Genomic DNA, 27,610 nt, shown 5'->3' with positions numbered 1-27,610 from the left:
CTAGGGTCTACGAATAGTTTTTAAGATTTAGCAATAATATAAACCATGCACATTGTACAAAACCACTTCCCAATGCCTCTAAGATGAATAGTTTATAGTTTAGCAATAATATAAACCATGCACATTGTACAAAACCACTTCCCAATGCCTCTAAGATGAATAGTTTATAGGATGCAAATGTGTGTTTATAAATTTTTTAGGATGCAAAGGTTAGTTAATATTATATGGTTTATATTAATAAAATAAATGCGTAAATTAATAGAACTGTTGGCAAATAAACATTTAAAAAATTATTATGATGAAGAATTTTCAAACATTTTTGTGAGAAAATCTAAAATTTTATGGGAAAATTTAAAATTTTGTGGGAAAATTCAATTAATAGAACTGCTGGCAAATGAACCTTTAAAAAAATATTATGAAGAAGACTTAAATTTAAAATTTTGTGGGAAAATTTAAAATTTCGCTTATCTCCTTGGCTGGGCTTGGCTCGAATCGGCTGTTCTTATCTCCTTGGCTCGAAGTCCCATCGCCTGAACATTCTCTTCCAACGATTGATTAAGGTGTCACTGTCAGGGTTCACGCCTAGGAGGAAAGCTTATTTTCTGAACCAGCTGGCTTATATTAGTATATGATATTTGGCAAGTTGGGCTCTAAATATTTGGTATTCAACGATTTGGGAAACTTTTGAGCAGACAGATCAGCGTGCTTTGAGGAGTAATAGCCAAGACAGGTTTACCAGCTCTGCATTTACTATTATTTTTTCTGTGAGGCCGATCTTCCATAGTTTTTGCCTAAAACAGGTATGTGTTTTAGCTTTCTGTTTGTTTTCTTAAAAAATAGCTCTTTGAAGATAGGGTGTAGAAACTGCAGGCAAAATTTTTATGTATGTTTTAGCTTCTCGATCCTCTCCAGTGCCATTCCTGCCTCCTCTGTAGCCCCCTCTATATCCACCTGACGCACCTCCTTAGTTGTTCCTGGGGTCACCTCCTCAACTCGAAAATAATTTCTTTTGAATCATTTTTAGATTGTATGGAGGGCGCAACAGTTGTTCCTGGGGTTTTCGATTTTATGGAGGGCACAAAAGTTGTTCCTGGGGTCACCTCTTCAACTCGAAAATAATTTCTTTTGAATCATTTTTCCATTGCATGGAGGGCACAACAATTTTCATTAGTATTAGTATTTGGAGGGCATTTCTCTGCCGAGGCGTACCATCCCACTTTCTTTGGTAATCAAAGAGTTTTCCCTGATCAGTTCTTGCCTGCAATCATCTTTGACATTGCTCCCATGCCCATCATAACTAAAAATGGGCGGATTAATTCAAAGGCACCTCCACTTCCCCTGAATTGCTTTTTCTGTTTGCACATCAAATCGAAGGTTTGAGGAGATGATTCATCAAGAGGGAGCACATTGACGGCTAGTGCCGATTTGGGTGGAGATTAAGGAGGGGACCCTCCACTCTGAGTATTTTGTAAAGTTATGATTATGCTTAGGGTATTTCTTATGAATCATTAGGGGAGATGGATCCTTTGGGTTAAAAACCTTGACAAATTAGATCTCTTTTGTGGAGAGTAGAGTGAAGGTTAGCCATTTCGTCTGCGGACGGGGAAGATTTGCGATCGTACACATAGACATTTGAATTGCAGAGACGGAAGTAGAAGAGACAGGGACCATAGCAGAACGAGGAAAGTAGAAAAGGCGCACAACAAGCGATATCATAGCAAAACTAGGAAAGTAGAAGAGACAGGGACCATAGCAGCTTCCTCCCACTCCAGCGAGAATCATTACATCCCATCGTATACCCTACCGGATTCCCAGTCGTTGCAGATTTCATCATAACCTGTCATCTCAGGGATAAAATTATACTAAAACACCCGCGACTATTGACCTTCCAAAAAATCATAATTTTTTTTTTCTTGGCACTTCTGCACTTGCTAAGAAAGCGATGAAGGAAAAAATACTAGTTGTGGCTGAGCAGTATACGTATATCTACACCGCAACCCAAAACTGGGTGAATCTAGCCGATCTTGCATTTCAAGACCTTGATAGGGGTATACCGATTTTATCAATAGGATGCATATGTTTGTATAGTTTTTTAGTGTCTTAATTAATCATATGACGAAAACCATAGTACAAGAATATGGTTTCAATGCTTCCCAACTGTTAAGTTCTTGAGGCTTGGTTGTGACTTGGAGAACTAGGAATATTTTGAGAAGAGTATATATATTCTTCTCAATCCATGTCCTTGCCTTGCAAGACCTTGAGAGGGGTATATAGATTCTTCTCAATGGAAAACAATTGCCGTTTGTGTGGTTGTTTATGATCTTGCCATTTATTCACGTATTTTTGTAATATGTGAAAAGTTGCAACCTCATTAAATGACACTTACACAGCTAGAATACACCAGTGCTACCTCTAGAGAGATAAAATCAACTGCGTTCATCTGATTCCTCAGTGCTCAAGATACTGGCCCATTGTATACACATAATTGAAGGGAATATCCTTCGCTTTGACAAGTGAAATAGCCAGTAAACTCAAGGCAGCAATATCAAGATGAGTCCATATGTGCCACATTATTAGATTGACTTGGTAAACTGATATCCTGTTGCCTGTTCAGATTGTTGGGGCTACCTTTAGATTCTTTCTTTTTGATTGTACAAACTTTAAACACATACCCAACCCATTTCCTTGTAAGCATTACTAAGCATAGGATGATAATATGGGGCATTTTCTTGGATCAGATTCCAGCTTAGTTATTTCCTCTGCTTTTGGGCATATGTAAAGTTAAGTGCATTTTAATGGAATGTGATTGCTTGTTTTTGTGTTAAGATATCTGCAAATTTCCTTCCTGACACTTTCACATCAATGTAAGAGAAGTCCTTATAATCAAATGGGTATTTATCCCAGGAGTTTATTCTTGCGCATTCTCACACTTTCAAGGCATGCATATGTGCCATAAATCATAGACAAGTACCCAGACTAGAAGAAAACTCAAAGTTAGAACCTCTTTTGACAGCGTATAGGTCCTCCTCATAAGACAGTTGTAGAGACTTCTCCCTTCAACGCAGTTGGGCTTCAAGACTACGGCTAAGATGTGTTAGGTCTCCTTACTTGAACAACACCTAAAACACATCCTTTAGGACTGTGTATTGAGTCTCTTTCTTATTGTGGATTAGGGGTTCATTTAGGCTCTCTTTGACTGCGTCTTAGCTGTGAATAGAAGACTGTGGCTAGGGCTCTTTTGGAGCTTCCTTTGACAGCGTATGGAAGCCTCCTTGCTGTGATGAAGAGCCTTCTTTTGGGACATCGAAGGAGCCTCTCTTCACTTTGATTTAATCCCTTTAGGACAGCATATAAGGCTTGTGGCTAGGGCACATTGTACAGCAACTAGGGCTCCTCCAAGGCTGCGGCTATGACTCTTCCTTTAAGACTGTGTTTAGGGCAGCATTAGCCCTCCCTTGATAGCAGATTAGTGCACAACTGAACAAGAACTTCAACTCCTAGTTTGGACTGCGGTTAGGGCATCATATCTCTATTAGGACAACATATAGAATACTTCTTGACTGTGGCCAGACTATCTCATTTCCTCTTGCGTCTAGGGCTTCATCATCTAGATCTCTCTAGCCAGCAAAACCCAAAACAAGTGGAGAGAGATCAAGAGTTAAGTGTGTGTACAAAGTGACTTGAAAACCTCTTCTATTTATAATAAAACGTTGAGGCTAAGATAAAGATCCAGTAAATGAGCAAGAAGTAGGAAATGATAGATCATGATGTGGAACACCTTTCCATGAGGTTATATGTCATGATTGAACCCTAAACGTCTCTCTAATAAAAGAGAAAGAGAAAATAATGCCACAAGTGTAAAATAACACTAACAAATTGCAAAAAATAAACCTTGTGCATGGTTGTTGACTTGGCTAGGGAGAGTTGCTCCTGCTATTATATTTGATTATTATCGCCCATGATGCTAACCTATGTAAGCCTCTCATGCATCTTTTGCAAAAATTAGATTTCTAGTTTGTTATATTGGGTTATCACACCATAATTGTCTTGGACCTAATACATCATCATCACTCCAATGATTTTGAATGTTTTAAAAAAATTCCCTTCTAATACATGCCCCATGTTAACTTTCTCAAAACTATCTTTGAGTTTTCCTCAAACCTATAATTTTGTTAGAAAATCTCTACATGATTGTTTCCATAATTTTTCATATACAATAATCTTTACCAATAATATTATGATTTTTATTATACTTGTGATAATTGCAAGCTATAATATTTTATGATAATACCACATTTACAACCTATATAGTATGGGTGGTTATTGAAAATCATGTTGGAGACTCTGATGACCCTATTGATTTTCACCATTTTTAGATTTTGGCTTTTTATGCAATTTTCACAAGCTTCCAATCATTTGTTAAAATTATAATACATAAATAAAAAAACATAAATTTTATTTTCAATAAACTAAGATAGCCTAAATGAAGCCACAAGTATGAATTTACAGCTTTTGTCGAAGCTCACCTTTTTCATACAGCTGAGTTTTGTGTACCTCAACATCACACTCAATGCTAAGTACATATTATGGTAAAAGTTCATCTATTTTAAGACTTCTGCTTAAGAACTTGGAATTATACTTCCAACTCCTTTCTTTCAATAATAAAATTTCTTTTTCATAAAATTTTAAACAGATAGACAATGCCTTCATCCTTATGAACGAAATTTACAATGCAAAGGGATGCAATTAACGACCAGTTGACTAGAGAATGCAATCCTAGCTCTCAACATGGAAGAAATGTATAAAGTTGGTGTTATGATGCTACTTGTGTTCATGCCATCCCCAGTAACTGCTGCAAATTTATCACCCCCTGGGCAAATGTTCTTTTTGGCTTGATTTTGTTTTGAATGGACACACACTGGAGGAAGCTGATCAATTCCCATCATCCATTAAGAGCAAGGAGTTTAAAGCGGGGACTTGGAGGCTTTACTGTAATTATGAAAGGCAGTTAAATTCTGATATAATTGGAACACTGTCCAACTGGGTCATTGAGAATTCAAAGAATGTATGCTTGCGGAATGGTATTTCATGCAGACAACACATTAGAAGAGTGGTTGCCAATGCCATAATCTTCTTCAATTATAGGGTTGGAAGATACACTTTTCTCCATCTCTTGATAACCTCTCGTTATTTGCATTTTGAATCTTTCATATAACATTTGACAGAAAGAATTTCATCATAGTTTGGACAACTTAAAGCACTACTGGAATGTTAGTGACCTCACCTTTATTTTCGATACGGCTCTATTCCAAAGGAATTGTCTAATTGCACACACTTTCAATGGATCCAAATTCCATATAACAACTTGTTGAATGGGACCATACCAACAGAATCTGACCGTTAGAGGGACTGCAGCACTGCACGCCTCTAGCTGGTAATATCTTTATGCATTTTTTCTTTGAAACGAAATCACAATCGAAGATTTGAATGTGTACCTGTTCGGATTTATCTTCTCAGGGATGATTAGTCCAGAGAAATTGCTGAGGAAGAGGAACATGTATTTACCCTCCCAATTTGTTTGCATACAAATTCAATAATGGCAGGCTTTTAAGGCTTCCCATGCTAGTGTTAAACAATTATACTCTGTTCTTTCCACCGGATTTTCCAAATATTGATTACAAATTCCCAGAACTTGTTATGGTGAATTTATTGTTGTATAAAACCAACACCATAACAAACAAGCTTCAAACTTCCCTTCAAATCAACACCTGCAAGATTATTATAATAAAAAACAACTTAATTAGATCTGTAATCCAGGAATATAAAAACCGTGAGACCAGTGAAGAAAAACGAAAACCCAGTGCACAACTTAAAATTCTAAGATCGTTGAATAGGTACAACGTGCCAGGAAATTCACCTGTCAGTGCATTTTCCCGTGTACCCATCTGCTTGATACAGTTAGCTCAAGACTCTCGTATAGTGGCCAAGAAGTGATTACAATGATGAAGACTGCTATAGACGCTGGAAAGGCTGTGACTAGATTTCACTGAGCTGCAAGCTGGATACAGTTGGTCGAGGAACAATGAGCAGAGAAAACTGCATTAGATGCTGAAAAGACTGAGTCCAGATTTCCATTGAGTATCAATAGTAGCTTCCATGCAGATGGCCAAAATTCCGAAAATATTGGCAAAGATGTGATTAAAATGAGCACAGAGAATTGCCACAGATGTTGGAAAAATTGTATTCCGCTTAGATCTGGGACATTTTTGCTCAGATCTGGGACACCTTGGTTCTTTGTAACTGTATCTATTTAACTACCATGTAATGAAATATTATGTAAACCATGAAATTTAAAGTTCAAATTCGCATGAATCAGACCCACCAAAAAAATATACCTCACAACAAGTTACTTGCTTATATATAAGCTTCAACTTTCAACTTGCATGCAGATTGGGGAATCACTATTCTCCATTCCGCTTGTTTCCAGGAATGAGTCCCTCCTTGCTGTTTTCTGCTGGATCTAATCTTGCTCATAGATTTGTCAAGGTTAACTCATGATGGGTTCATAAATCTTGCTGGTGAGGCTACTTCTACATAGGTTTAGGAAGGCCAACTGACTCAAAGTGGCAATGGCTTTACGCCATTCTGTCCTTGAAGCTACATGCCCATATAACATCAGATCTGTTATTTACATAGGTGCCAATGTAATTGTGGTGTCTAGTTGAATGAATCCACAAACACTATCCCAAAATTACAGATCTGTGGTTAAAGATGAGATCGATCTAGTTGGATTCAAGCCAAAAAGATGACAGAGAATCAAGATGGGTTCAGCAAGTCAAAGGAGCTGGAATACTTCCTTTAAGGCCATTCGAAGTATGGACCCTCTCAAACTTCCAAGTTTTGCCCCTTAAAGGTGAGTAGAATTAGACAGTTCCTTTGAAATAAAACCCCACTGCGAACTAAAACTAAGGTCATGTATTCCCAGGAGCGCTTTAAGCTACACAAACTATGATGGAATTCTTTCAATGACAATTTTTTTTATAAGATTCAGAGTGCACAATAACTAGAGATTGTGAAGCGATGAGGAAATGATACCTTCCAATCCTAATTTAGAGAATATTGTGGCAACCAATTCTCTGGTGTGTTGCATACACCAAATACCATTCCAAGGACATGCATTCTCTGAGTTTTCAGAGGTAAATTTGGACATCAATCAAGTTGAATCAGAAGGACAAAAGAGCCCCCGCGTCTCTGATTTCTCACCCCACCCGCGTTTATCATTCATATGAACGGACTTGCTTTCTCCAGCATGCGTTCATTCAAAACAAAAGCAAGTTACAAGAAAACTTCCACCCAGAAGATCATATATAAAATCTTCTTAATGATCTGAATATGGCTTCTCAGAGCGATTAATAGTTGCAGCAGTTACAGTGGCTGGAGCCATGGTGGATGCCCGGAAACTTCCTGAAACATTTCATTCTTTATTTCTTGTGTCCATAAATAGATACAGGTCTGATTAGAACTTTCTAGTGGGTGGAAATATCAAAACAGAACTGATAAGACCGGGTCTGATTAGACCTTTCTAGTGGGTGGAAATATCAAAACAGAACTGATAAGACCGATTTACTATAGAGGGCTGAACTGGATGGCCAGTAGACTGAACGGTGTCCATAAATAGCTACAGGTCTGATTAGACCTTTGTAGTGGGTGGAAATATGAATCCAGATATGATAAGACTGATTTACTGTAGAGGGCTGAACTGGATGGCCACTGAACACATAAAGTCTGGTCAGGTCAAGTCTGGATGCACCAAAGAGAATTGAACTCACACCTCGAAATACTTTATGTAGTTCAACCAACTGAATTATCCATAGCACTAGGTGGTGCCTTTATTTTGCTAAATAGTTCTAGTGCACTACCTTTGCATGTTGTATATGTACTTGTATGTTTCTTTGGTAGAGATTTCTCCACCATGAGAAAGACCGCCCCAAGAATGCCTATCTGCCCTCTTAGACAGAGCAATATCTGCATGATAGAGATGAGATCTGTAATTTTCCCATTTGACATTGAGCTCCATCAGAAGAGCCAAATTTTCAGCATGTGGCCAACTGGAAGAGGAGGAAATGACAGATTGTTGGCAGCCAATATCAGCAAGAGTGAACAGCTCATGCCCGTGAAGAAACTGGATGATTGGGGGAGGAAGAATGTGATTCCCAGCCAATTCAATGATTGCATCAAGGTCAATGCGAATTATGTCGCCACGTCTAACCATCCATATTATATATCCCTGTATCCAAGGCTTAGATTTCGTCAAGATATTCCAAATGAAAGACACATTATTCTTAACCGGAGCCCCAACTAGGATCCAGTTTTCCAGGGTAGCATGATTGAGATATTTTTTAATAATGATTTTTTGCTAAATACCAAGGCACTTGAAGGCCGTCCATAGATTTTTGATGAGAAGTACCAGATTGAAAGTGTGAGTGTGTTTGATGCCCCAACCTCCATCAATGGGCTTGCAAATTGAGTCTAGTTTAGATAGGTGAAGCGTATTTTTGTAACCGGACCCAACCCATAAGGAATCTGCCATGGTGGAGTTGATTTTGTGAATAATTGACATTGGAAAATGAAACAAATGCATCCAGTAGACAATGATACCTTGTAGGACTACCTTTATCATGACCATCCTACTGTCTAAAGAGAGCCATCTGTTTTCCCATAACCACAGTTTATTTTCAAAATTTTGAATGAGCCAATGCAAAAACCTCTTCTCATAGTTACTGGGCTTCAGCAAAAGGCCTGACTCTAATCCCAAATAGTTCTACAATTTTTTTAGTCTCCCCATCCTCCACAGAGTGGAGAAATGACAGATTGTTGGCAGCCAAAATCAGCAAGAGTGAACAACTCATGCCTGTGAAGAAACTGGATGATTGGGGGAGCAAGAGTGAACAGCTCATGCTCTAGGGTGCACTTGTTGTGCTTTCCCCTTTGTACATCTTTTTTTTCCCGGCAGTTGCCTTTGGCACCTATTCTAAATGACAACAGACAAGTGATGCTATTCTAAATGACAATAGACAAGTGATGTTTTTCATTGACAATGATCTGCCTGATTGTTGTGCACTATTCAATTTTGCAATTATCTTTAATGCCCGCACCTGTAAACTTTACTGAGATGACAACTAAATTGATTATATAGCTGTTTGTCTTAGTGCCTGTATTTCTGAACTTTACTCTACTGGTAACTGTAGTAATGCTAGAGCTGTTGCCTTCTTGCCCGTGCTTTTCAGCTTTGTTTGGACAATAACATTACTACATTAATAGCTAGTTTGTAAATTGAGTCCGTCTTAAAGGAATTCATAATAGATCAAATCATGGTGCTGGTGCTAAAAATGCTTTGTTTGAGCATTTCTCTAATTTGTCTGCACAGGATGAGTGAAATGCTGACTGGAGAGCACTTATGGATATTAGCCTTGGTCTAAGACTGCAAATTCTGCTTTGATTTTTCATTCACACTCTATCTAGTACTAGAGGCATGGTTGGTTGGGGTCAAGTATTGAGCTTGGACCCCACACCAACACAAGAGGATATATTTTTATACTTGATGCCCTTCTTTTTCCTAGTCAATCCAATTCCGGGGTGATCCAGATTAATACAAGTCTTTTTTCCCTGAAAGAAGGCCCTTGTGACTGTTAGTAGCTGAAGACCCAACGATTCATCATTATTAAGGTTTTCCACATATGTATCTATTGAGATAGGGGAAGTATCCATTTCTGTATTTTTATATGAAGGAGGAGATGAAGCCAAAGACCTCAGGTCTGGATATAGATTGGAATATTTGTCTTTGGAAATGTGTCAGTGTTGACTTGCCATATGAATGATAATATAATCTACATTATTTTCCATTATGCTATGTCTATGTGGCACCGATTGGGAGTCCATTCAAAGGATTATCTTTCCAAGAGCCATTTGACTAGTGTCCTTTATTCTGCAATTATGGATGGGAGCTTACTGGGCTTCAGCAAAAGGCCTGACTCTAATTCCAAATAATTCTACAATTTTTTTAGTCTCCCCATCTTCCACACAGTGGAGAAATGACAGATTGTTGGCAGCCAATATCAGCAAGAGTGAACAGCTCATGCCTGTGAAGAAACTGGATGATTGGGGGAGCAAGAGTGAACAGCTCATTGCCTTTTATCCTTAGTTAAACATTCCCATATTAGTTGTGAAGCTAGTAAAGCATTTAGAAGTCCATAAAAGATTTACAATAGTGACTGTGTAAAAATGAAATTTGTACTCTACTATCTGCTCCCATTGACCTAACCCTTGGTTGTTTGTGGGCATTCATAAAATTATATTATTTTCTGATTGGAAGTAGGCAAAGATAGATGCCACGGGAACTCTGAGCTGCATATAGACAGACTTGTGTCCACTGAAGATCTTAAGCCTTAATCAGGAGGGGAGATATAGGTTGGGTTGAATGTAGTAGCTTTGGCTTGGAAGAGAAATCTAGAGGTAAATTAATAGTTTTTATTCAAAACAGAGTATGCAAGGTTATGTTTCTTGCTGATTGAAAAAGCCAGGGGACATAGGCTCTATATTTTGCAAAGCAATAGCACAGCCTGTGTATTGGCCAATATTCATTGTTTCCACTTTAGCAGATAATATTTTGGGTGTTATATGGATGCAACAAACATAAAAAAATGATGGACATTGAAGTGGGCCTCTAGTCCCATGTGTCATGGTCACTTGTGACCATGTCTGTAGCATAGTCAAGAACATATAAAGATATGTAGTGCCTAGTTACTAATGCAATGAGGTGGTACCATTATCCAAAATTGACCAAAAACACCCTGTAACCATATGAACCTATACAACGTTCTAACTTCTAAACAACCTGAACATAGCAAGGAACATTGTTGAAGTGAAATGCATGCATCGACAAAAATGGTCCTAATACCTTAAAATTAGATCTCTGTACCATTAATATTTTTAAGTTTAAGAGTATAGATTCTAGAAGCTAGATATCTCGAAGTTAAAGAGTATAGAAGCTACCATAAATGTTTGCTGGAGTTTTATTTAGCCATAGTTGTTCCTAAAGTAAATCAAACCATGTTGTTGAAGTTGGGGTATTGATTGTTACTCTGGACTGTTGGAGTAATATCTGTAATGTTTGTGCTTCTGGGAAATACTCTTGATGCTGAGGCTTTTGAGTGTTTACTAAACTTCCTTGTAGTGATCTGAGGATGCACCGGTTTATCTTAGGTACACTCTATACTCAACAATCATATAAAGTGAGCGATTCATTTCCATTTAAATGGATTAGCAGGAAATGGAAAGAGGGATTTTATGTGACATCAATGGCAACTGCTAGAAATCAACGGGGTATGGTTATGTCAAGGAATGCAGGGTTTTCAAATCAGGTGATCTTTTGTTCTGAAAAATTAGATAGCATTATTTTTATTCTTCACAGAAATTCAGGTTGCATTTGCCATGCTATTTGCTTTATAATCTGAATCTCTTTAATAAACCATTATTTCTCATTAACTACTAGTTGCACCTGTTCAGTCTATTGAGCTTGAGCTTGATTAACGCTTCGAACATCTACTTTTCCCAGCACTCATGTAAAGGTTTGATTTATACTACTAAATTTGATTCATCAAAGTCTTTTAGGTTACTATTTCCTCTAGAGAGTGGCCTGGATTGATAGGTCCCAGAGGAGTAATCTTGGGTGGCATTGAAGGCTCTTGATGGTGACAAAGAAGTCCTAATGGAAGGAAATGGACCAGGAATGCATATTTGAGCAGCTTTCCTTTCCAACATTTTGCATTGTCAAATGTTCACCATCGGTAAAACTTTCTGATTTATCACATTTTCCTTTTCAGATTTAACAGCATGTTAAAAAGACATCAAAGAGACACTCACAATGAAAGAAGATGTTGTGTACCAAAATTTGATCTCTGATTGACACAGTGGCATTTTTCTTTTCTGATTGATCAATAGGTATACAATAGTGAGTGTGTGAAAATGACCTGGGATAGATTTGGACAAAAATAACCTATTCGAAAAGTGGGAATTCCAACAAATATCATGATGAAGAGGAAACTCAACCTGATTGTACAAGTTCAAATGCAAAAATCTCCAGCAATATATTTGAATTGGTTAGTGAAGATGACACGGTAGGTCATCGACAGATTAATGGATCAAAATGTAAGAAGTCCAAATTCTCTTCTGAGCTGGACCAATCAAAATCTTCTAGTTCTGATGAGGAGTTCAGAAAATTTTGCAGACTGAGGCCTGTACGAAGGAACAATTTTGAATCATTAGGACTGAAGGTCAGAGCATATCCTTGAACATGAGATGGCCTTGCACAATAGTCTTGTTTACTTTAAATTAAAGGTCAATTATTATGCTCCGTAGGCAATTACAAATTCTCTTTGGGCACCTTGTCTCTCCATTGTACAAGCAATTAGACAGCACAAAACATAAGTCTTTTATTGTATCCGCTGTAAAATCAATCATCTAATCTTTTACTTTCAATTCTTTCCCTTGAAAAAAATAAAGATTTGTGTTATTCTTACGTAACTACAAATGCTCAATGCAGTGATACTCTCTTATTGTCTGTAGTTTCATGGGCATTGAACAAAACCATGCTTTTATGAGATATGAATAGAACTTTAGATTCTTGTGATTGGTTTTCTGTTCTATATATGATTCTTTGTTGTTAGAGGGGCACCTCTCTCTCTCTCTACACACATATCTCTATATATTTATATTTATATTTTTTCCCCCAAAAAAAACTCTGGGGACCCCTCACTTCCTTAGAATATCCAGATGGATGATATGTGTGTGTGTAATCCCCCCAAAAAAACTTGGGGATCCTCCCCTCCCCCTTCTTCCCTTGGAATATCCAGATGGAGGACAGCTCAACTGCCAGCCACAATGGTAGTTGGTAACCCACCAGGACCCAATCAGGCTCAAGACTCAACACGTCTTGAACCAGAGACCTCATGGAAAACTCCACCTTCAAACAATCCATTTAAACTAATTGAGGTAACCCATTGGACTTGATTAATATTGAAGTAAATGGTTGTGGCCTTTGATCCATTAATGTGTGCATGGGTCATGGAACCATTTAATACAATTCTTCTAGGTGCATCCACACATTTGATCACTACCTCTAGGTGACCTCATGATTCCAGGAAAAGTCCTAATGGGAATTGAACCCGCCCATTAGTGGAAAATAAATTCCTTGCTGCTCACCATTGGATCTCTCTCTCTATATATATTTCCTCTTTGAGAACCTCTTTCTTGGAATCAGAATCGAGGGTTGAAGTTACTTAGAATTCAATCAGGAATCAAATCCCTTTCTTCGAACCTCTTTTCTTAGAATCAGAATCTAGAATTGAATTTACATAGATTTTAATCGGGAATCAAAGGAAAATTTGGCTAAAAATACAAAACATAAGTCTTTTATTGTATCCACTGTAAAATCAATCATCTAATCTTTTACTTTCAATTCTTTCCCTTGAAAAAAATAAAGGTTTGTGTTATTCTTACGTAACTACAAATGCTCAATGCAGTGATACTCTCTTATTGTCTGTAGTTTCATGGGGATTGAACAGAACCATGCTTTTATGAAATATGAATAGAACTTTAGATTCTTGTGATTGGTTATCTATTCTATATATGATTCTTTGCTGTTAGATAGCATTATTTTTATTCTTCACAAAAGTTCAGGTTGCATTTGCCATGCTATTTGCTTTATAATCTGAATCTCTTTAATAAACCATTATTTCTCATTAACTACTAGTTGCATCTGTTTAGTCTGTTGAGCTTGATTTTCTCTATCCAAGTGAAGGTATTCACAGACGCTGGGACAGTGGCTATCGAATAACTTCTATTGATGCAACTTCTGATCAAGCTGCATTCATCCTGAGCAAGCCGAAAAAGAAATTGTCAAGTGAAGTACAGGAAACGCTTCGAACATCTGCTTTTCCCAATACTCATGTAAAGGTTTGATTTATACTACTAAATTTGATTCATCAAAGTCTTTTAGGTTACTATTTCCTCTAGAGAGTGGTCTGGACTGATAGGACCTTGAGGAGTAATCTTGGGTGGCATTGAAGGCTCTTGATGGTGACAAAGAAGTCCTAATGGAAGGAAATGGACCAGGAATGCATATTTGAGCAACTTTCCTTTCCAACATTTTGCATTGTCAAATGTTCACCATTGGTAAAACTTTCTGATTTATCACATTTTCCTTTTCAGATCTAACAGCATGTTAAAAAGACATCAAAGAGACACTCACAATGAAAGAAGATGTTGTGTAGCAAAATTTGATCTCTGATTGACATAGTAGCATTTTTCTTTTCTGATTGATCAATAGGTATACAATAGTGACTGTGTAAAAATGACTTAGGATAGATTTGGACAAAAATGACCTATACGAAAAGTGGGAATTCCAACAAATATCATGATGAACAGGAAACTCAACCTGATTGTACAAGTTCAAATGCAAAAATCTCCATCTCCAGCAATATATTTGAAGTTTGAATTGGTTAGTGAATATGACACGGTAGGTCATCGACAGATTAATGGATCAAAATGTAAGAAGTCCAAATTCTCTTCTGAGCTAGACCAATCAGAATCTTCTAGTTCTGATGAGGAGTTCAGAAAATTTTGCAGACAGAGGCCTACACGAAGGAACGATTTTGAATCATTAGGACTGAAGGTCAGAGCATATCCCTGAACATGAGACGGCCTTGCACAATAGTCTTGTTTACTTTAAATTAAAGGTCAATTATTATGCTCCGTAGGCAATTACAAATTCTCTTTGGGCACCTTGTCTCTCCATTGTACAAGCAATTAGACAGCCCAAAACATAAGTCTTTTATTGTATCCACTGTAAAATCAATCATCTAATCTTTTACTTTCAATTCTTTCCCTTGAAAAAAATAAAGATTTGTGTTATTCTTACGTAAATACAAATGCTCAATGTAGTGATACTCTCTTATTGTCTGTAGTTTCAGGGGCATTGAACAGAACCATGCTTTTATGAAATATGAAATATGAATAGAACTTTAGATTCCTGTGATTGATTTTCTGTTCTATATATGATTCTTTGCTGTTAGAGGGGCACCTCTCTCTCTCTACACACACATATATCTATATATTTATGTTTATATTTTTTCCCCCAAAAAAACCTCTGGGGACCCCCTCGCTTCCTTAGAATATCCAGATGGATGATGTGTGTGCGTGTAATCGCCGCAAAAAAACTTGGGGATCACCCCCTCCCCATTCTTCCCTTGGAATATCTAGATGGAGGACAACTCAACTGCGAGCCACAATGGCAGCTGGTAACCCACCAGGACCCAATCAGACTCAAGACTCATCAGGACTTGAACGAGAGACCTCATGGCAAACTCCACCTTCAAACAGTCCATTTAAACTAATTGAGGTAACCCATTGGACTTGATTAATATTGAAGTAAATTGTTGTGGCCTTTGATCCATTAATGTGTGCATGGGTCATGAAACCATTTAATACAATTCTTCTAGGTGCAGCCACACATTTGATCACAACCTCTAGGTGGCCTCATGATTCCAGGAAAAGTCCTAATGGGAATTGAACTCGCCCACTAGTGGAAAATAAATTCCTTGCTGCTCACCATTGGATCTCTCTCTCTATATATATATTTCCCCTTTGAGAACCTCTTTCTTGGAATCAGAATCGAGGGTTGAATTTACTTAGAATTCAATCAGGAATCAAATCCCTTTCTTGGAACCTCTTTTCTTAGAATCAGAATCTAGAATTGAATTTACATATATTTTAATCGGGAATCAAAGGAAAATTTGGCTAAAAATAAAAAGAACATAAGTCTTTTATTGTATCCGCTGTAAAATCAATCATCTAATCTTTTACTTTCAATTCTTTCCCTTGAAAAAAATAAAGATTTGTGTTATTCTTATGTAACTACAAATGCTCAATGCAGTGATACTCTCTTATTGTCTGTAGTTTCATGGGCATTGAACAGAACCATGCTTTTATGAAATATGAATAGAACTTTAGATTCTTGTGATTGGTTTTCAGTTATATATATGATTCTTTGCTGTTAGAGGGGCACCTCTCTCTCTCTACACACATATATCTATATATTTATATTTATATTTTTTTTCCCCCAAAAAACCTCGGGGACCCCCTCACTTCCTTAGAATATCTAGATGGATGATGTGTGTGTGTGTAGTCCCCCAAAAAAACTTGGGATCCCCGCTCCCCCCCCCCCGCTTCTTCCCTTGGAATATCCAGATGGAGGACAACTCAACTGCCAGCCACAATGGCAGCTGGTAACCCACCAGGACCCAATCAGACTCAAGACTCATCAGGACTTGAACCAGAGACCTCATGGCAAACTCCACCTTCAAACAGTCCATTTAAACTAATTGAGGTAACCCATTGGACTTGATTAATATTGAAGTAAATTGTTGTGGCCTTTGATCCATTAATGTGTGCATGGGTCATGAAACCATTTAATACAATCCTTCTAGGTGCAGCCACACATTTGATCACTACCTCTAGGTGGCCTCATGATTCCAGGAAAAGTCCTAATGGGAATTGAACTCGCCCATTAGTGGAAAATAAATTCCTTGCTGCTCGCCATTGGATCTCTCTCTCTCTATATATATTTCCCCTTTGAGAACCTCTTTCTTGGGATCAGAATCAAGGGTTGAATTTATTTAGAATTCAATCAGGAATCAAATCCCTTTCTTGGAACCGCTTTTCTTAGAATTAGAATCTAGAATTGAATTTACATAGATTTTAATCGGGAATCAAAGGAAAATTTGGCTAAAAAAAAAAAAACATAATACACCAATTATAACATGACAAAACTTAATGGTTAAAAGTATGTGTTTCCTTCTAAAAAGTAAATAATAATAATAATAAATAATTATATTAAATTAAAAATACACCAATTATAATATGACAAAAATTATTAAGTTTTCTTAAAACATGCAAATTATTACTACCAGAAGGAAAAGATATTGCAGACAAAGTGCACTCATTGTTCTCCCAACAGTGAGATTTTACTGCTATATATTTTCCTCCTTGCAATTTTACCAATGATCACCAGTCCAAAGAACACTTTCCCAATCTTCTGATTAAACATGCACTGTTCACTTGGTTTCTTGGTTTTTGACCATCCACCCTTGCTTTCAACAATGTCCATTCAGATGTCGCTATTCTTCCCCACTCTATGCCTTACGGCGTTTCCTTTGCAACATCAAGTGCAAATGCTAGTTATATGAGGGAGGAGATGAAGCCGAAGACCTCAGGTCTGGATATAGATTGGAATATTTGTCTTTGGAAATGTGTCAGTTTTGACTTGCCATATGAATGATAATATAATCTACATTATTTTCCATTATGCTATGTCTATGTGGCACCGATTGGGAGTCCATTTGAAGGATTATCTTTCCAAGAGCCATTTGACTAGTGTCCTTTATTCTGCAATTATGGATGGGAGCTTACTGGGCTTCAGCAAAAGGCCTGACTCTAATTCCAAATAATTCTACAATTTTTTTAGTCTCCCCATCCTCCACACAGTGGAGAAATGACAGATTGTTGGCAGCCAATATCAGCAAGAGTGAACAGCTCATGCCTGTGAAGAAACTGGATGATTGGGGGAGCAAGAGTGAACAGCTCATGCTCTATTGCTTCGTAGTATTCATTGGAGGTACCCAGATCAATGGATGGATAACAAGATGCTTCAATGGTTTCATAAAATCATGTATTGAGCTTGGACCCCACACCAACACAAGAGGATATAATTTTATACTTGATGCCTTCTTTTTCCTAGTCAATCCAATTCCGGGGTGATCCAGATTAATAAACGTCTTTTTTTCCTGAAAGAAGGCCCTTTTGACTGTTAGCAGCTCAAGACCCAACGATTCATCATATATTTAGGTTTTCCACATCTGTATCTATATTGAGATAGGGGAAGTATCCATTTCTGTATTTTTATATAAGGGAGGAGATGAAGCCGAAGACCTCAGATCTAGATATGGATTGGAATATTTGCCTTTGGAAATGTGTCAATGTTGACCTGCCATATGAATGATAATATAATCTACATTATTCTCCATTATGCTATGTCTATGTGGCACCGATTGGGAGTCCATTCCAAGGATTATCTTTCCAAGAGCCATTTGACTAGTGTCCTTTATTATGCAATTATGGATGGGAGCCTCCTTAAGCACAAACATACGCAGTTCATTTGAGGGCTCCCGATGGGTGTGTTCCATATTATATAAAGTAGGAACCTGATTGAAACCAGGAGCCATTCCATTCCTTTTGATACGATCCCCACAAAATCTGAGTGAACGTTCCGATATTAGATGTCTGGTATTATGGCACCCCAAACATCTAATTGGGATTACCAGTAATCCACTTGTTTTGTGGTTGAGTGAGGACCGTAGAAGATGTCAAGAGTTTCTAGCATACCTCCTTTGTAATCGAATTCAATAAAAAACCAAGCAACCCGTTTGTCCAGTGCTCAAGATACTGGCCCATTGTAACAGATACCTCAACGAGTTAAAACTCAATCCATGGACCATTGAAGAGTTAGATCCAGCATTTAGTATTGTAATGAGAATATATGAAAGACACCAATCTTATCTATGCATTCATAAGAAACATGTGATAAACACCTTTGGCAACTAGCCTTTAGTTGTTACTAGAGATGCATGAGAATATATGAAATACACCAACCTTATCTTATGCATTCATAAGCAACATCTGACAAACACATTTGGCATCTAGCCTTTAGTTTTTACTAGAGATGCATGAAGCATTATATAAACACAATGCAATCTTTTGGGAAGTCCATTCAAATGTGGAACATTATTATGGAAGCCAAGTCAAGCATTGATTTTAGACCTTGCATGCACATTTCATGGATTGTTGTAGTAGTGATATAAAAATGGACTAGGTCAGTTATATTATATATGTCAAAGATAGTTAACTCGAAGTATGAAATTGCCATTTAAGCTATAAACCTGACTAAATGGTCCAAACCTGAAACTGTGACCCTTCCTTGCAAATTGCATGTGCTACCAATTAATCATAGTTAAATGGTTTTAGATTCAATACGAGAGTAATCTTATGGAGGACCTATTGGGTTTGGAAAGTCACCATAGAACAAAGGCTAGTGGGTTAATCTCCTAAAACAAGGTGTTAACATAGTTTGCCGAGAGGTACATTTTGCATCAGGATAACCCCTAGACTGCTATCTTTTTATGAGGAAGCAAAAACATGGAAAATGTTTGGTTAGGTAGGAATACAACTTGTCAATTTGGTCTAGCTTGAGTGATTAAAAGAGAAGGTTGTTAGGCTCTCCACCATTTCATGGATTGATATAGTGATGAGACAAAAGAGGCTCTCTCTTGAGACTTGACTAGGTGATTCATAACAGTTGTGGTGTTGGTGCCTTAACTTAGCCAGAAAATGCCAAAACTCTATTGATGCACAAAATTTATTACTGAATCTACCTCAGAGTATGCCATAGTCACTGAATATGACATGCATGGTTTTACCAAGGAGGCCCTAAACTTTTGAACAATGAAACTTTACACGGGTATCTTGGCAGTAGCTACATTGGTCTTATTAGCATTACACCACTTTTAATATAGGTCTTCACAATAGAGAATCACCATTACACTTTCTTGATTTGTGTTAAAAAGAAACATAACACACAATAGATTTCTATTGGCATGCAATGTTGTTGTTGGTAGTTTTCTTGTATTTGTGTCACATGTAAAGCTAACATGCGTTAAATTTCTTTCACCTTGCAATATTTTTATTGGAAACGTGCTTGTGTTTGGGCTAGAAACTATGCTAGATTTCTTTTTCTTTGCAATATTGTTGTTGTCAATTTGGTTGTTTATGATAAAAGGAAATCTAGCAAATGTTAGATTTCCTTCACGTTGGCAATGTTATTGGAAATGTTGTGCTTGTGTTTGGGCTAGAAGTTGTGCTAGATTTCTTTTGCTATGCAATATTGTTGTTTTCAATTTGGTTGTTTATTATAGAAGGAAATCTAACACATGTTAGATTTCCTTCACATTGGTAATGTGATTTTGTTTGTGTTAGAAGGAAATATAGCATGCACTAGATTTCTTCTGGCATGAAATGTTGTTTTTGGTAGTATGCTTGTATTTATGCTACATGTAAAGCTAGCATGCGTTAAATTTATTTTACCTTGCGACGTTGTTATTGGAAATGTGATTGTGTTTTTGATAGAAGTTGTTGGATTTTGTTTTCCCTACAATGTTATTGTTGGCAATGTGCTTTTGTTTGTGCTAGAAGTAAATCAAGCGTATGCTAGATATCTTTCACATTGCAATGTTGTTTTTGGCAATGTGATTGTGTTTGTGCTAGAATAAACTCTAGAATGTGTAAGATTTCTTTTACTTTGAAATGTTTTTGTGAGTAATATGCTTCTATTTACATTAGAAGGAAATTTAGCATGTGGTGGATTTCCTTTGCCTTAGAATATTCTTATTGACAATGTGCTTGTTTGTCATAGAAGGAGATCTAGCATGTGCTAGATTTATTTGACCACGTAATGTTGTTTCTAGCAATATGCTTATGTTTGTAGTAGAAGGAATGATATTGATTGTTAGCTTTCATTTGAGGAAACAATGTTTCATTACATACAATATTACTACCATACTATTTTAAATTTTGCATCTATATTACTTTTTTGTAAGTTGTGTGTTTTTGTGAAAATATAAAGTCGCACTTTACACAGTTCAACCTTTTAATTACAAGTTACGATTTAATTGTTGTTACAGAATTGATACAAGCTACAATGGAAAATATAATTTTGGCAAAAGGGGACTATGTTGATCTCCTTATTAATGATCAAGTCATTGCGCTAGGAAGGGTCGAATCTGCATAGTTTGGAACTTATTATGTTGGAGAAAGGGTTAATGCTGGTTATGTTACAATTTTGATAATTGATGTAACTCAACCAGATTTGATTGATGAGGATGTTAATGAAGGGGACATACATCCATGGAAGATCATGGATTTGAGACACAACATAGGTAAATCAAAATATTGAAGCATGTGTTATATATTATTGATAGCATAATAAATGTTTTTTTGAGTAAATACTAACCTTATTTACATTCGTTTATAGGTGCAAATGTTTCTTCCACATTTTCTATTGGAAACAAGGTAGATCTTTTGCAACATGGAGTGAAGGTGGGCGAGGGCTCCATATTCAATAAAGAGCTTGGGCATAAAGTGCATGGAAAGATGGTAAAGAAAGGATGCATAATGGTTAAAATCGAGAAGGTGTTAAAACATAATGATCCTCTACCACATCTAACAGGATTTGAGCATACAATTGGGGGTGCATTAGAATCTTATGAAATTTGGCCAGAATCAGATTTGGAGCCTCACTGTCATGATCATGCCACAAATATTCCCCAATATAGGGTTAGATTCATATGTACAAAGGTTTCTCTTACACATGAATGCATGGGAACAAGCATGTGCGTTGCCAAAGGATTGCTAGTTAATGTCCACGAGCATGACATTGTTGAGGGTGAAACACTAGGTGAAATGGATTTTGGTGTTTTTCTAGAAGAGATAGATGGAAATTGTGAGATATGAAGAATTGGGGATATGTCTATACACTGTTTGGTTAGATGGCCAATAAATAAGTTGGTGGACAACAAAGGTGTGATATTAAGGGTCAAGGAAAAGTTCAAGGAGCCATCCAAGGAAATGGTGATATGGGATGTTATAGAGGACACAAATCCCTTAAACAATTGGGATGGGTACTTTTGTAATGAAAAAGATAGAAACTCAATTGATATGCATGTAACAAAGCCATATAAAAGGATTAAACGAGTTATGGCTACAAAAAAAATTGCAAAATGTCAAACAAAAATAGATGAAGAGAAAGAAATTCGAGTTTTGGCAGCAGATGTATGTTGTAGAAAAGATTGTCTTCAACATGTGGATAGGAAGGCCATTGCAGGTGCTAGAAGGGATATGAGACAAATAAATAAAAATGGTATTAGAGAATTTGTCTTGAATTCACTCATGTCAAACACAGTCATGTCAAAGGGCCATGGCCATGGCCTACCACCTATTGCTAGAAATGTAAAGGACATGAGATTTAATGGGAATATTATTTGTAAGAAAGCATGGTATAAGATACGTAAAATTCCTCAAAGCACATTCTATAACTACCAGCATTATTTCCAACATGGACAGATCAAAGCTATTCATGGTAACACCAACACATGCAAAGCAAGAGCTCACACAGTGGCAGCCATAGAAATATTGCACAAAATTGTAATGGATAATTCAAAATTTTCACCAAACCAAACACGTCAAGTTGAAGAAGATGGAACATCTGCTCCTTTAAGATTGCTTCCTTCGACTTACACACAAAATTCTTTGTTAAAAGAGATCAATGAGGCTCTTCAAAAGCTCAATTACCCATCAATATCACAGTCAATAATGAGCAAGATCTGGAATACTAAGTTTCGAGATGTGGCATTTTCAAAGAACACCAACTTCAGTAAATGCAGTGAATGTATTCTGTTGAGAGCACAAATGAAGTCAGCAACTACAAAAGAGATGGAAGAAAAGGCACGAGGTAGGTTGAAGAAACATAACAAGATTGTTATGTGTGGAAGATATTGCTACTATGCCCATAGAATTATGTCAGAGCGGTTTCCAAAGGAGTATTTGAGCATTATCCATGATAAAATGGACAAAACAAAGACTTCAATCCCAAGGCTACATGTCAAATCTAAATCTATTGTAGGAACAAATTTAGGTTTGTCATTGACAGGTATGCTTACACATGGGCATAAGGCAGGAGGTTTTGGTCATTTCTCCTTACCATTTGTCCATATGGGATCACAATTTACTATTACATCCCTTTCAAAGTGCTTAAGGGACCTTGAAGACCCACAAATGGATATGTATGGCGATCTACTTTATGAAAGTGGAATTTCAAGAAACCCACATACAAATGCATTACTTGACACCTCTATTTACTCAAAATGTCAAGGGTACAAGGATGATTTTATATCTCATGGAAGTTCAAAAAGTCAAAATGTTGATTTTAAACCTCTTCCTCCACATTTGTTGTTACATTTGGACAATGCAGCAAGTGATAATAAGAATCGCTATCTTTTCATGTTTCTATCTCTTTTAACTGCACTTGGTGTCTTCATCACTATTGAGGTTGGGTTCTTTCCTGTGGGGCACACCCATGAAGACATAGATGGAACCTACGGAAGAATGTCTTCCAACCTAAAAAGTAAAGATATTTATTCTTTACCTGAAATGATGGATACATATCTCACAATTGAAGAAAATCGAGTGTTTCCACCTACACTTATTGACAAGGTCTATGACTTCAAAAGTTTCCTTAATGGATACATCAAGGAGGGAAAAAATGCACTAGTTGGACATCTTAGTGTCCAATACTTCCAATTTCTTGTACTCAATGATGTTCCAGTACTAAGGTACAAAGAATCAATTAGAGATATTGAGTGGTCAGAACCAGTTGAGTTATGGAATATAGATGATGAAGGCCGACCTATAATTCCCATAGGGAAGCCATCTTTCTTAGCTTCCAAACAAAATGATGTCTATTTAAAAGAACTAAAGGAAGGGATAACATCATACATAAAAATGTGGAAAGACACTATTGGGAATGAGGATTCACCAATTGTTACAGAGGAATGGAAAAATGAAGTGGTGTATTGGGAAAAGTTCTTGTTACATTAGATGGAATCTATAGTGATCATAGAATAATAGATGGGAGTGATTCATCTTCTGAGGATTTCTGGCTCAGGACAAGGCACATTGTTGATGTTGATCATAATGCACTCCAAGTAATCTCAAGTATTATGGATGGAGATTTTGATAATGTGATAGATGAACCAATATATGTTGGACCCAAATGCAACAAGCCAAAACCAACTTTCAATCCGATGATTGATGTTGAGAAAGGAAAGATGTTGCTAGTTAGATTAGGAAACGAGGATGCAGGAGAGATGATTTGGATGACAAAATCCATCTCAGATATCTTTAGGGATAATGAAAGTGAGAATCTTCATGTAAAGGTTGACTGGTGGAAGCCTATGTCAGGGAAATACAATGGAAAAATTTTAGAGCAATATTGGGTACCAAATCCTGATGACATAGAACTTGGCTCTATTCCAATTAATACCATAGTATAGGCATGGATGCCAAAGAAAGAACATTGCAAGAAGCCCAAGATAAATAAATATGGTGTAGAAGCCATTCTTGATCTACTTGAGCGAATATCTTAAGAGTAGGTTTATATGATTCGTGAATGTAATTTTTTTTGAAGGATCTATTAATATACATTCAGACACATTTTATCAAATATTCTCTTCATATTATTTTTGGAGGAGTTTTATATTATTTAATATTTCAATGTAATCATGTGTTATACAAATTACATGACAATGCCATAAAATATTTAAGTTTTCAAAGCTTTATTTGACCAACATGACTTCTCACCATATCAAATATGCGTAATCAAATTCAATAATGCACTTAAAAACATCTTCTATACTTGGTCTATTAAAAAAACAATGGAATACTTAATTAGTATTCTATTTAATATAAACCATTTAAACACTTAATGAATAAATGCTAGACACTTGATATAATGTTTGAGGTGAGTTTTCCTTATTATAATTGATATAAATCAAATTCACTATTTTGTTGCCCTCTAATTTATAAAAGAAATATTTTGATCATTGAACAACACAACTAGAATTATAAAATATTTCCTCTTATAGATTTTGAATTGGTGCCAACATTGTACTAGTATAATTAATTTGTACTCAACTTAGGAAAAGTAGTTAGTGTCAATTTAAAATGGTCAATAATAGTAAGAAAAACAATATTAGTATATTGTTAAATAACTTTATAGGTAAGTTTTTTTTTTGGCAAAATCTATTATTCACGAGTCAAATTTAATACATAAATATAAATGTTAATGATAATAGAAATAATGTAAGGAATCTAAGTTTTAGATGAATGTTAATATGTTCTTTTCAATATAATATGCTTAAACACTATAGGAATAAAAACTAAACATTTGTAATAAATATCTTAGTCAATTTTCTCTCTTTCTTGTTGTATTTGAAAATAATCAAATTGTACTATTTTGTTACTATTCTAATTCATGATTGATTTTGATCATTAAAATGATTAGTAATTGAGACGAGAGGCTCATTTTACATCCCAATATGGGGGGAAAATAAAAATTATGTTCTAAATAGAAAAGTAAAAAAAATGAATATTTTGTAAAGTAATTAAAAGTATATAAAATGTGTGAATTAGATGTTTAAATCTTATACTTTTCAAAAATATTTCAGCTAGAGATACAGAGAAACTATTTGAAGATTTATGTTAACTAATTTATGTCAATATCAACTTCATATATATCTATATATAAGAAAAAAGTTTTTTATGGTTAAAATTTTTATTTGGTCGTATATATACTCTATTTAGCATTCAAAAATACAGTTTCAACAATGAAAAATAACACATTGTATTTTTCACTAAAAGTATTTGCACGTGAAGAAATTTGATTCCTACATCTGCACTTAAAATGGATCTATGATGGTATATATTGGACACATTACTATGATCATTTGTCATTAAATAACTTTATACTTAATATATAACTTGCATATTAATCTATTATTCATTAAGTAAGCCTCAAGTTTTTAACATAAAAGTACAAATAATAAATAAAAATAAATTATGTTACTACTCGCATTCAACATTTAATTTGATCCTAAAAAAATATTTTCTTCTCAACTCTAAAATGGTACAAACTTCCTACAATAGTATGTAATGTTGATGGTGATAATGATGATTATCATCCACTAAGACCAAATATGGTATATAAGAAGGTAAAAAGATATTACTAAATGTTATTTCGAATTTTATTGTTATGCTCAAAAAACATTAAAAGAAGTGTTTCAAGATCATCATAAATTTTTTTAGTTAAACAATCAAGAAGGCTGGTAGCATGACAAATATTTTGAAATTTAATTCCAATATGAGAATAAACTGGATGATCTATGAGAGTTTTTTAATTTTCAACCATATTATTAGTGTTGCAAAGGCGACGGAGTTTTAAATTGTGCCAACACTTTCTTAGTAATAATTGTAGCTTAACACATACATGATATTTACCATATCTGATTATAATTAAATGGGTTAATTATAGTAACATACACATCATTATTTTCATAAAATAACCTTTAAAAACTTATCTTTAATATAAACCATAAAAGCTATTAAAATAGATAATGTAAGGAATCCAAGATTAAGATGTGAAAGATTTGCTTTAGCAAGTTTATATAATTTTTTTTATAAAGTTTATCATGATAATTTTTACAGAAAAAATGGTGAATATCTACATTAAAATTAGTGAGTTAAGTGACTTTCTAATTCCTCATTTTGAAAAAATTTAATCTAGTTAATGTTTTAAATAATAGTATATATTGGACACATTACTAAGATCATTTGTCATTAAATAACTTTAAGATATATATTAATCTATTATTATTTAAGCAAGTCTCAATCTGCTACTGACATTCAACATTTAATTTGATCCTAATTTTTTTTTCTTCTCAACTCTAAAATAGTGCAAACTTCCTACAATAGTATGTAATTATGATGGTGATAATGATGATTATCATCCACTAAGACCAAATAAGGTATATAAGAAGGTAAAAAGATATTACTAAAAGTTATTTTGAATTTTATTGTTATACTCAAAATGCATTAAAAGAAGTGTTTCAAGATCGATTTTGTTTAGTTAAACAATCAAGAAAGTTGGTAGCGTCACAAATATTTTGAAATTTAATTCCAACATGAGTATAAACTAGATGATCTATGAGAGTTTTTTTAATCTTCAACCATATTACTAGTGTTGCAAAGGTGATAGACTTTTAAATTGTGCTAACACTTCTTTAGTAATAATCATAACTTAACGCATACATGATATGTACTATATCGGATTATAATTAAATGGATTAATAATAGTAACATACGCCATTATTTTCATAAAATAACCTTAACAAACTTATCTTTTAATATAAAGCATAAAAAATATTAAAATAGTTAATGTAAGGAATCCAAATTAAGATGTGAAAGATTTGCTTTTGCAAGTTTATATAAATTTGTTTTATAAATTTTATCATGATAATTTTACACAAAAAATGGTGAATATCTACATTAAATTAGTGAACTAAGTGACTTTCTAATTCCTCATTTTGAAAAAACTTAATTTAGTTAAAGTTCTAAATAATGGTATATATTGGATACATCACTAAGATCATTTGTCATTAAATAACTTTATACTTAATATGTATCTTGCATATTAATCTATTATTCATTAAGTAAGCCTCAATCAACTTTTTTATTAACATAAAAGTACAAATAATAAATAAAAATAAATTATGCTACTACTCACATTCAACATTTAATTTGATACTATTTTTTTTCCTCCTCAACTCTAAAA

General features: G+C 35.3%; 1 protein-coding gene across 12 annotated transcripts; it reads left to right on the top strand.

Moving 5' to 3' along the window:
- The first annotated feature begins 515 nt into the window (after positions 1–515).
- On the top strand, positions 516–23,046 carry LOC149255970 (uncharacterized). Of its 12 annotated transcripts, XR_016267259.1 has the most exons (6): positions 516–800; positions 11,263–11,420; positions 11,671–11,846; positions 12,001–12,332; positions 13,859–14,232; positions 14,387–15,058. XR_016267259.1 is itself a non-coding variant. In XM_089460616.1 (3 exons), exons 2-3 carry the CDS (start codon positions 21,083–21,085, stop codon positions 21,676–21,678), a joined length of 501 nt encoding a protein of 166 aa, XP_089316742.1. In that variant the 5' UTR covers positions 516–800; positions 20,850–21,082; the 3' UTR covers positions 21,679–23,046. The 12 variants fall into 12 exon arrangements, 4 of the variants coding, with proteins under 4 accessions (XP_089316742.1, XP_089316745.1, XP_089316744.1 ...); XR_016267263.1 differs by lacking the exon at positions 14,387–15,058 and having other exon boundaries at positions 516–730; positions 11,327–11,420; positions 13,859–14,274; XR_016267262.1 differs by lacking the exon at positions 14,387–15,058 and having other exon boundaries at positions 11,327–11,420; positions 13,859–14,274.
- The last annotated feature ends 4,564 nt before the right edge of the window (positions 23,047–27,610 follow it).

The sequence above is a fragment of the Pinus tabuliformis genome, chromosome 7 (assembly GCF_031772625.1).
Source record: "Pinus tabuliformis cultivar Carrire ecotype Pingquan chromosome 7, CPIR1, whole genome shotgun sequence".
NCBI lineage: Eukaryota > Viridiplantae > Streptophyta > Pinopsida > Pinales > Pinaceae > Pinus > Pinus tabuliformis.
This window is presented reverse-complemented; position numbering and strand designations above follow the sequence as displayed.

What these genes read in the sequence shown, in the direction of transcription:
- LOC149255970 (XM_089460616.1), top strand. Translation starts at nt 21,083, where the DNA reads ATGGATTTGAGACACAACATAG. An exon ending in GGATTTGAGACACAACATAG is followed by an intron (nt 21,105 to 21,199) that starts GTAAATCAAAAT and finishes ATTCGTTTATAG; the next exon opens with GTGCAAATGTTTCTTCCACA.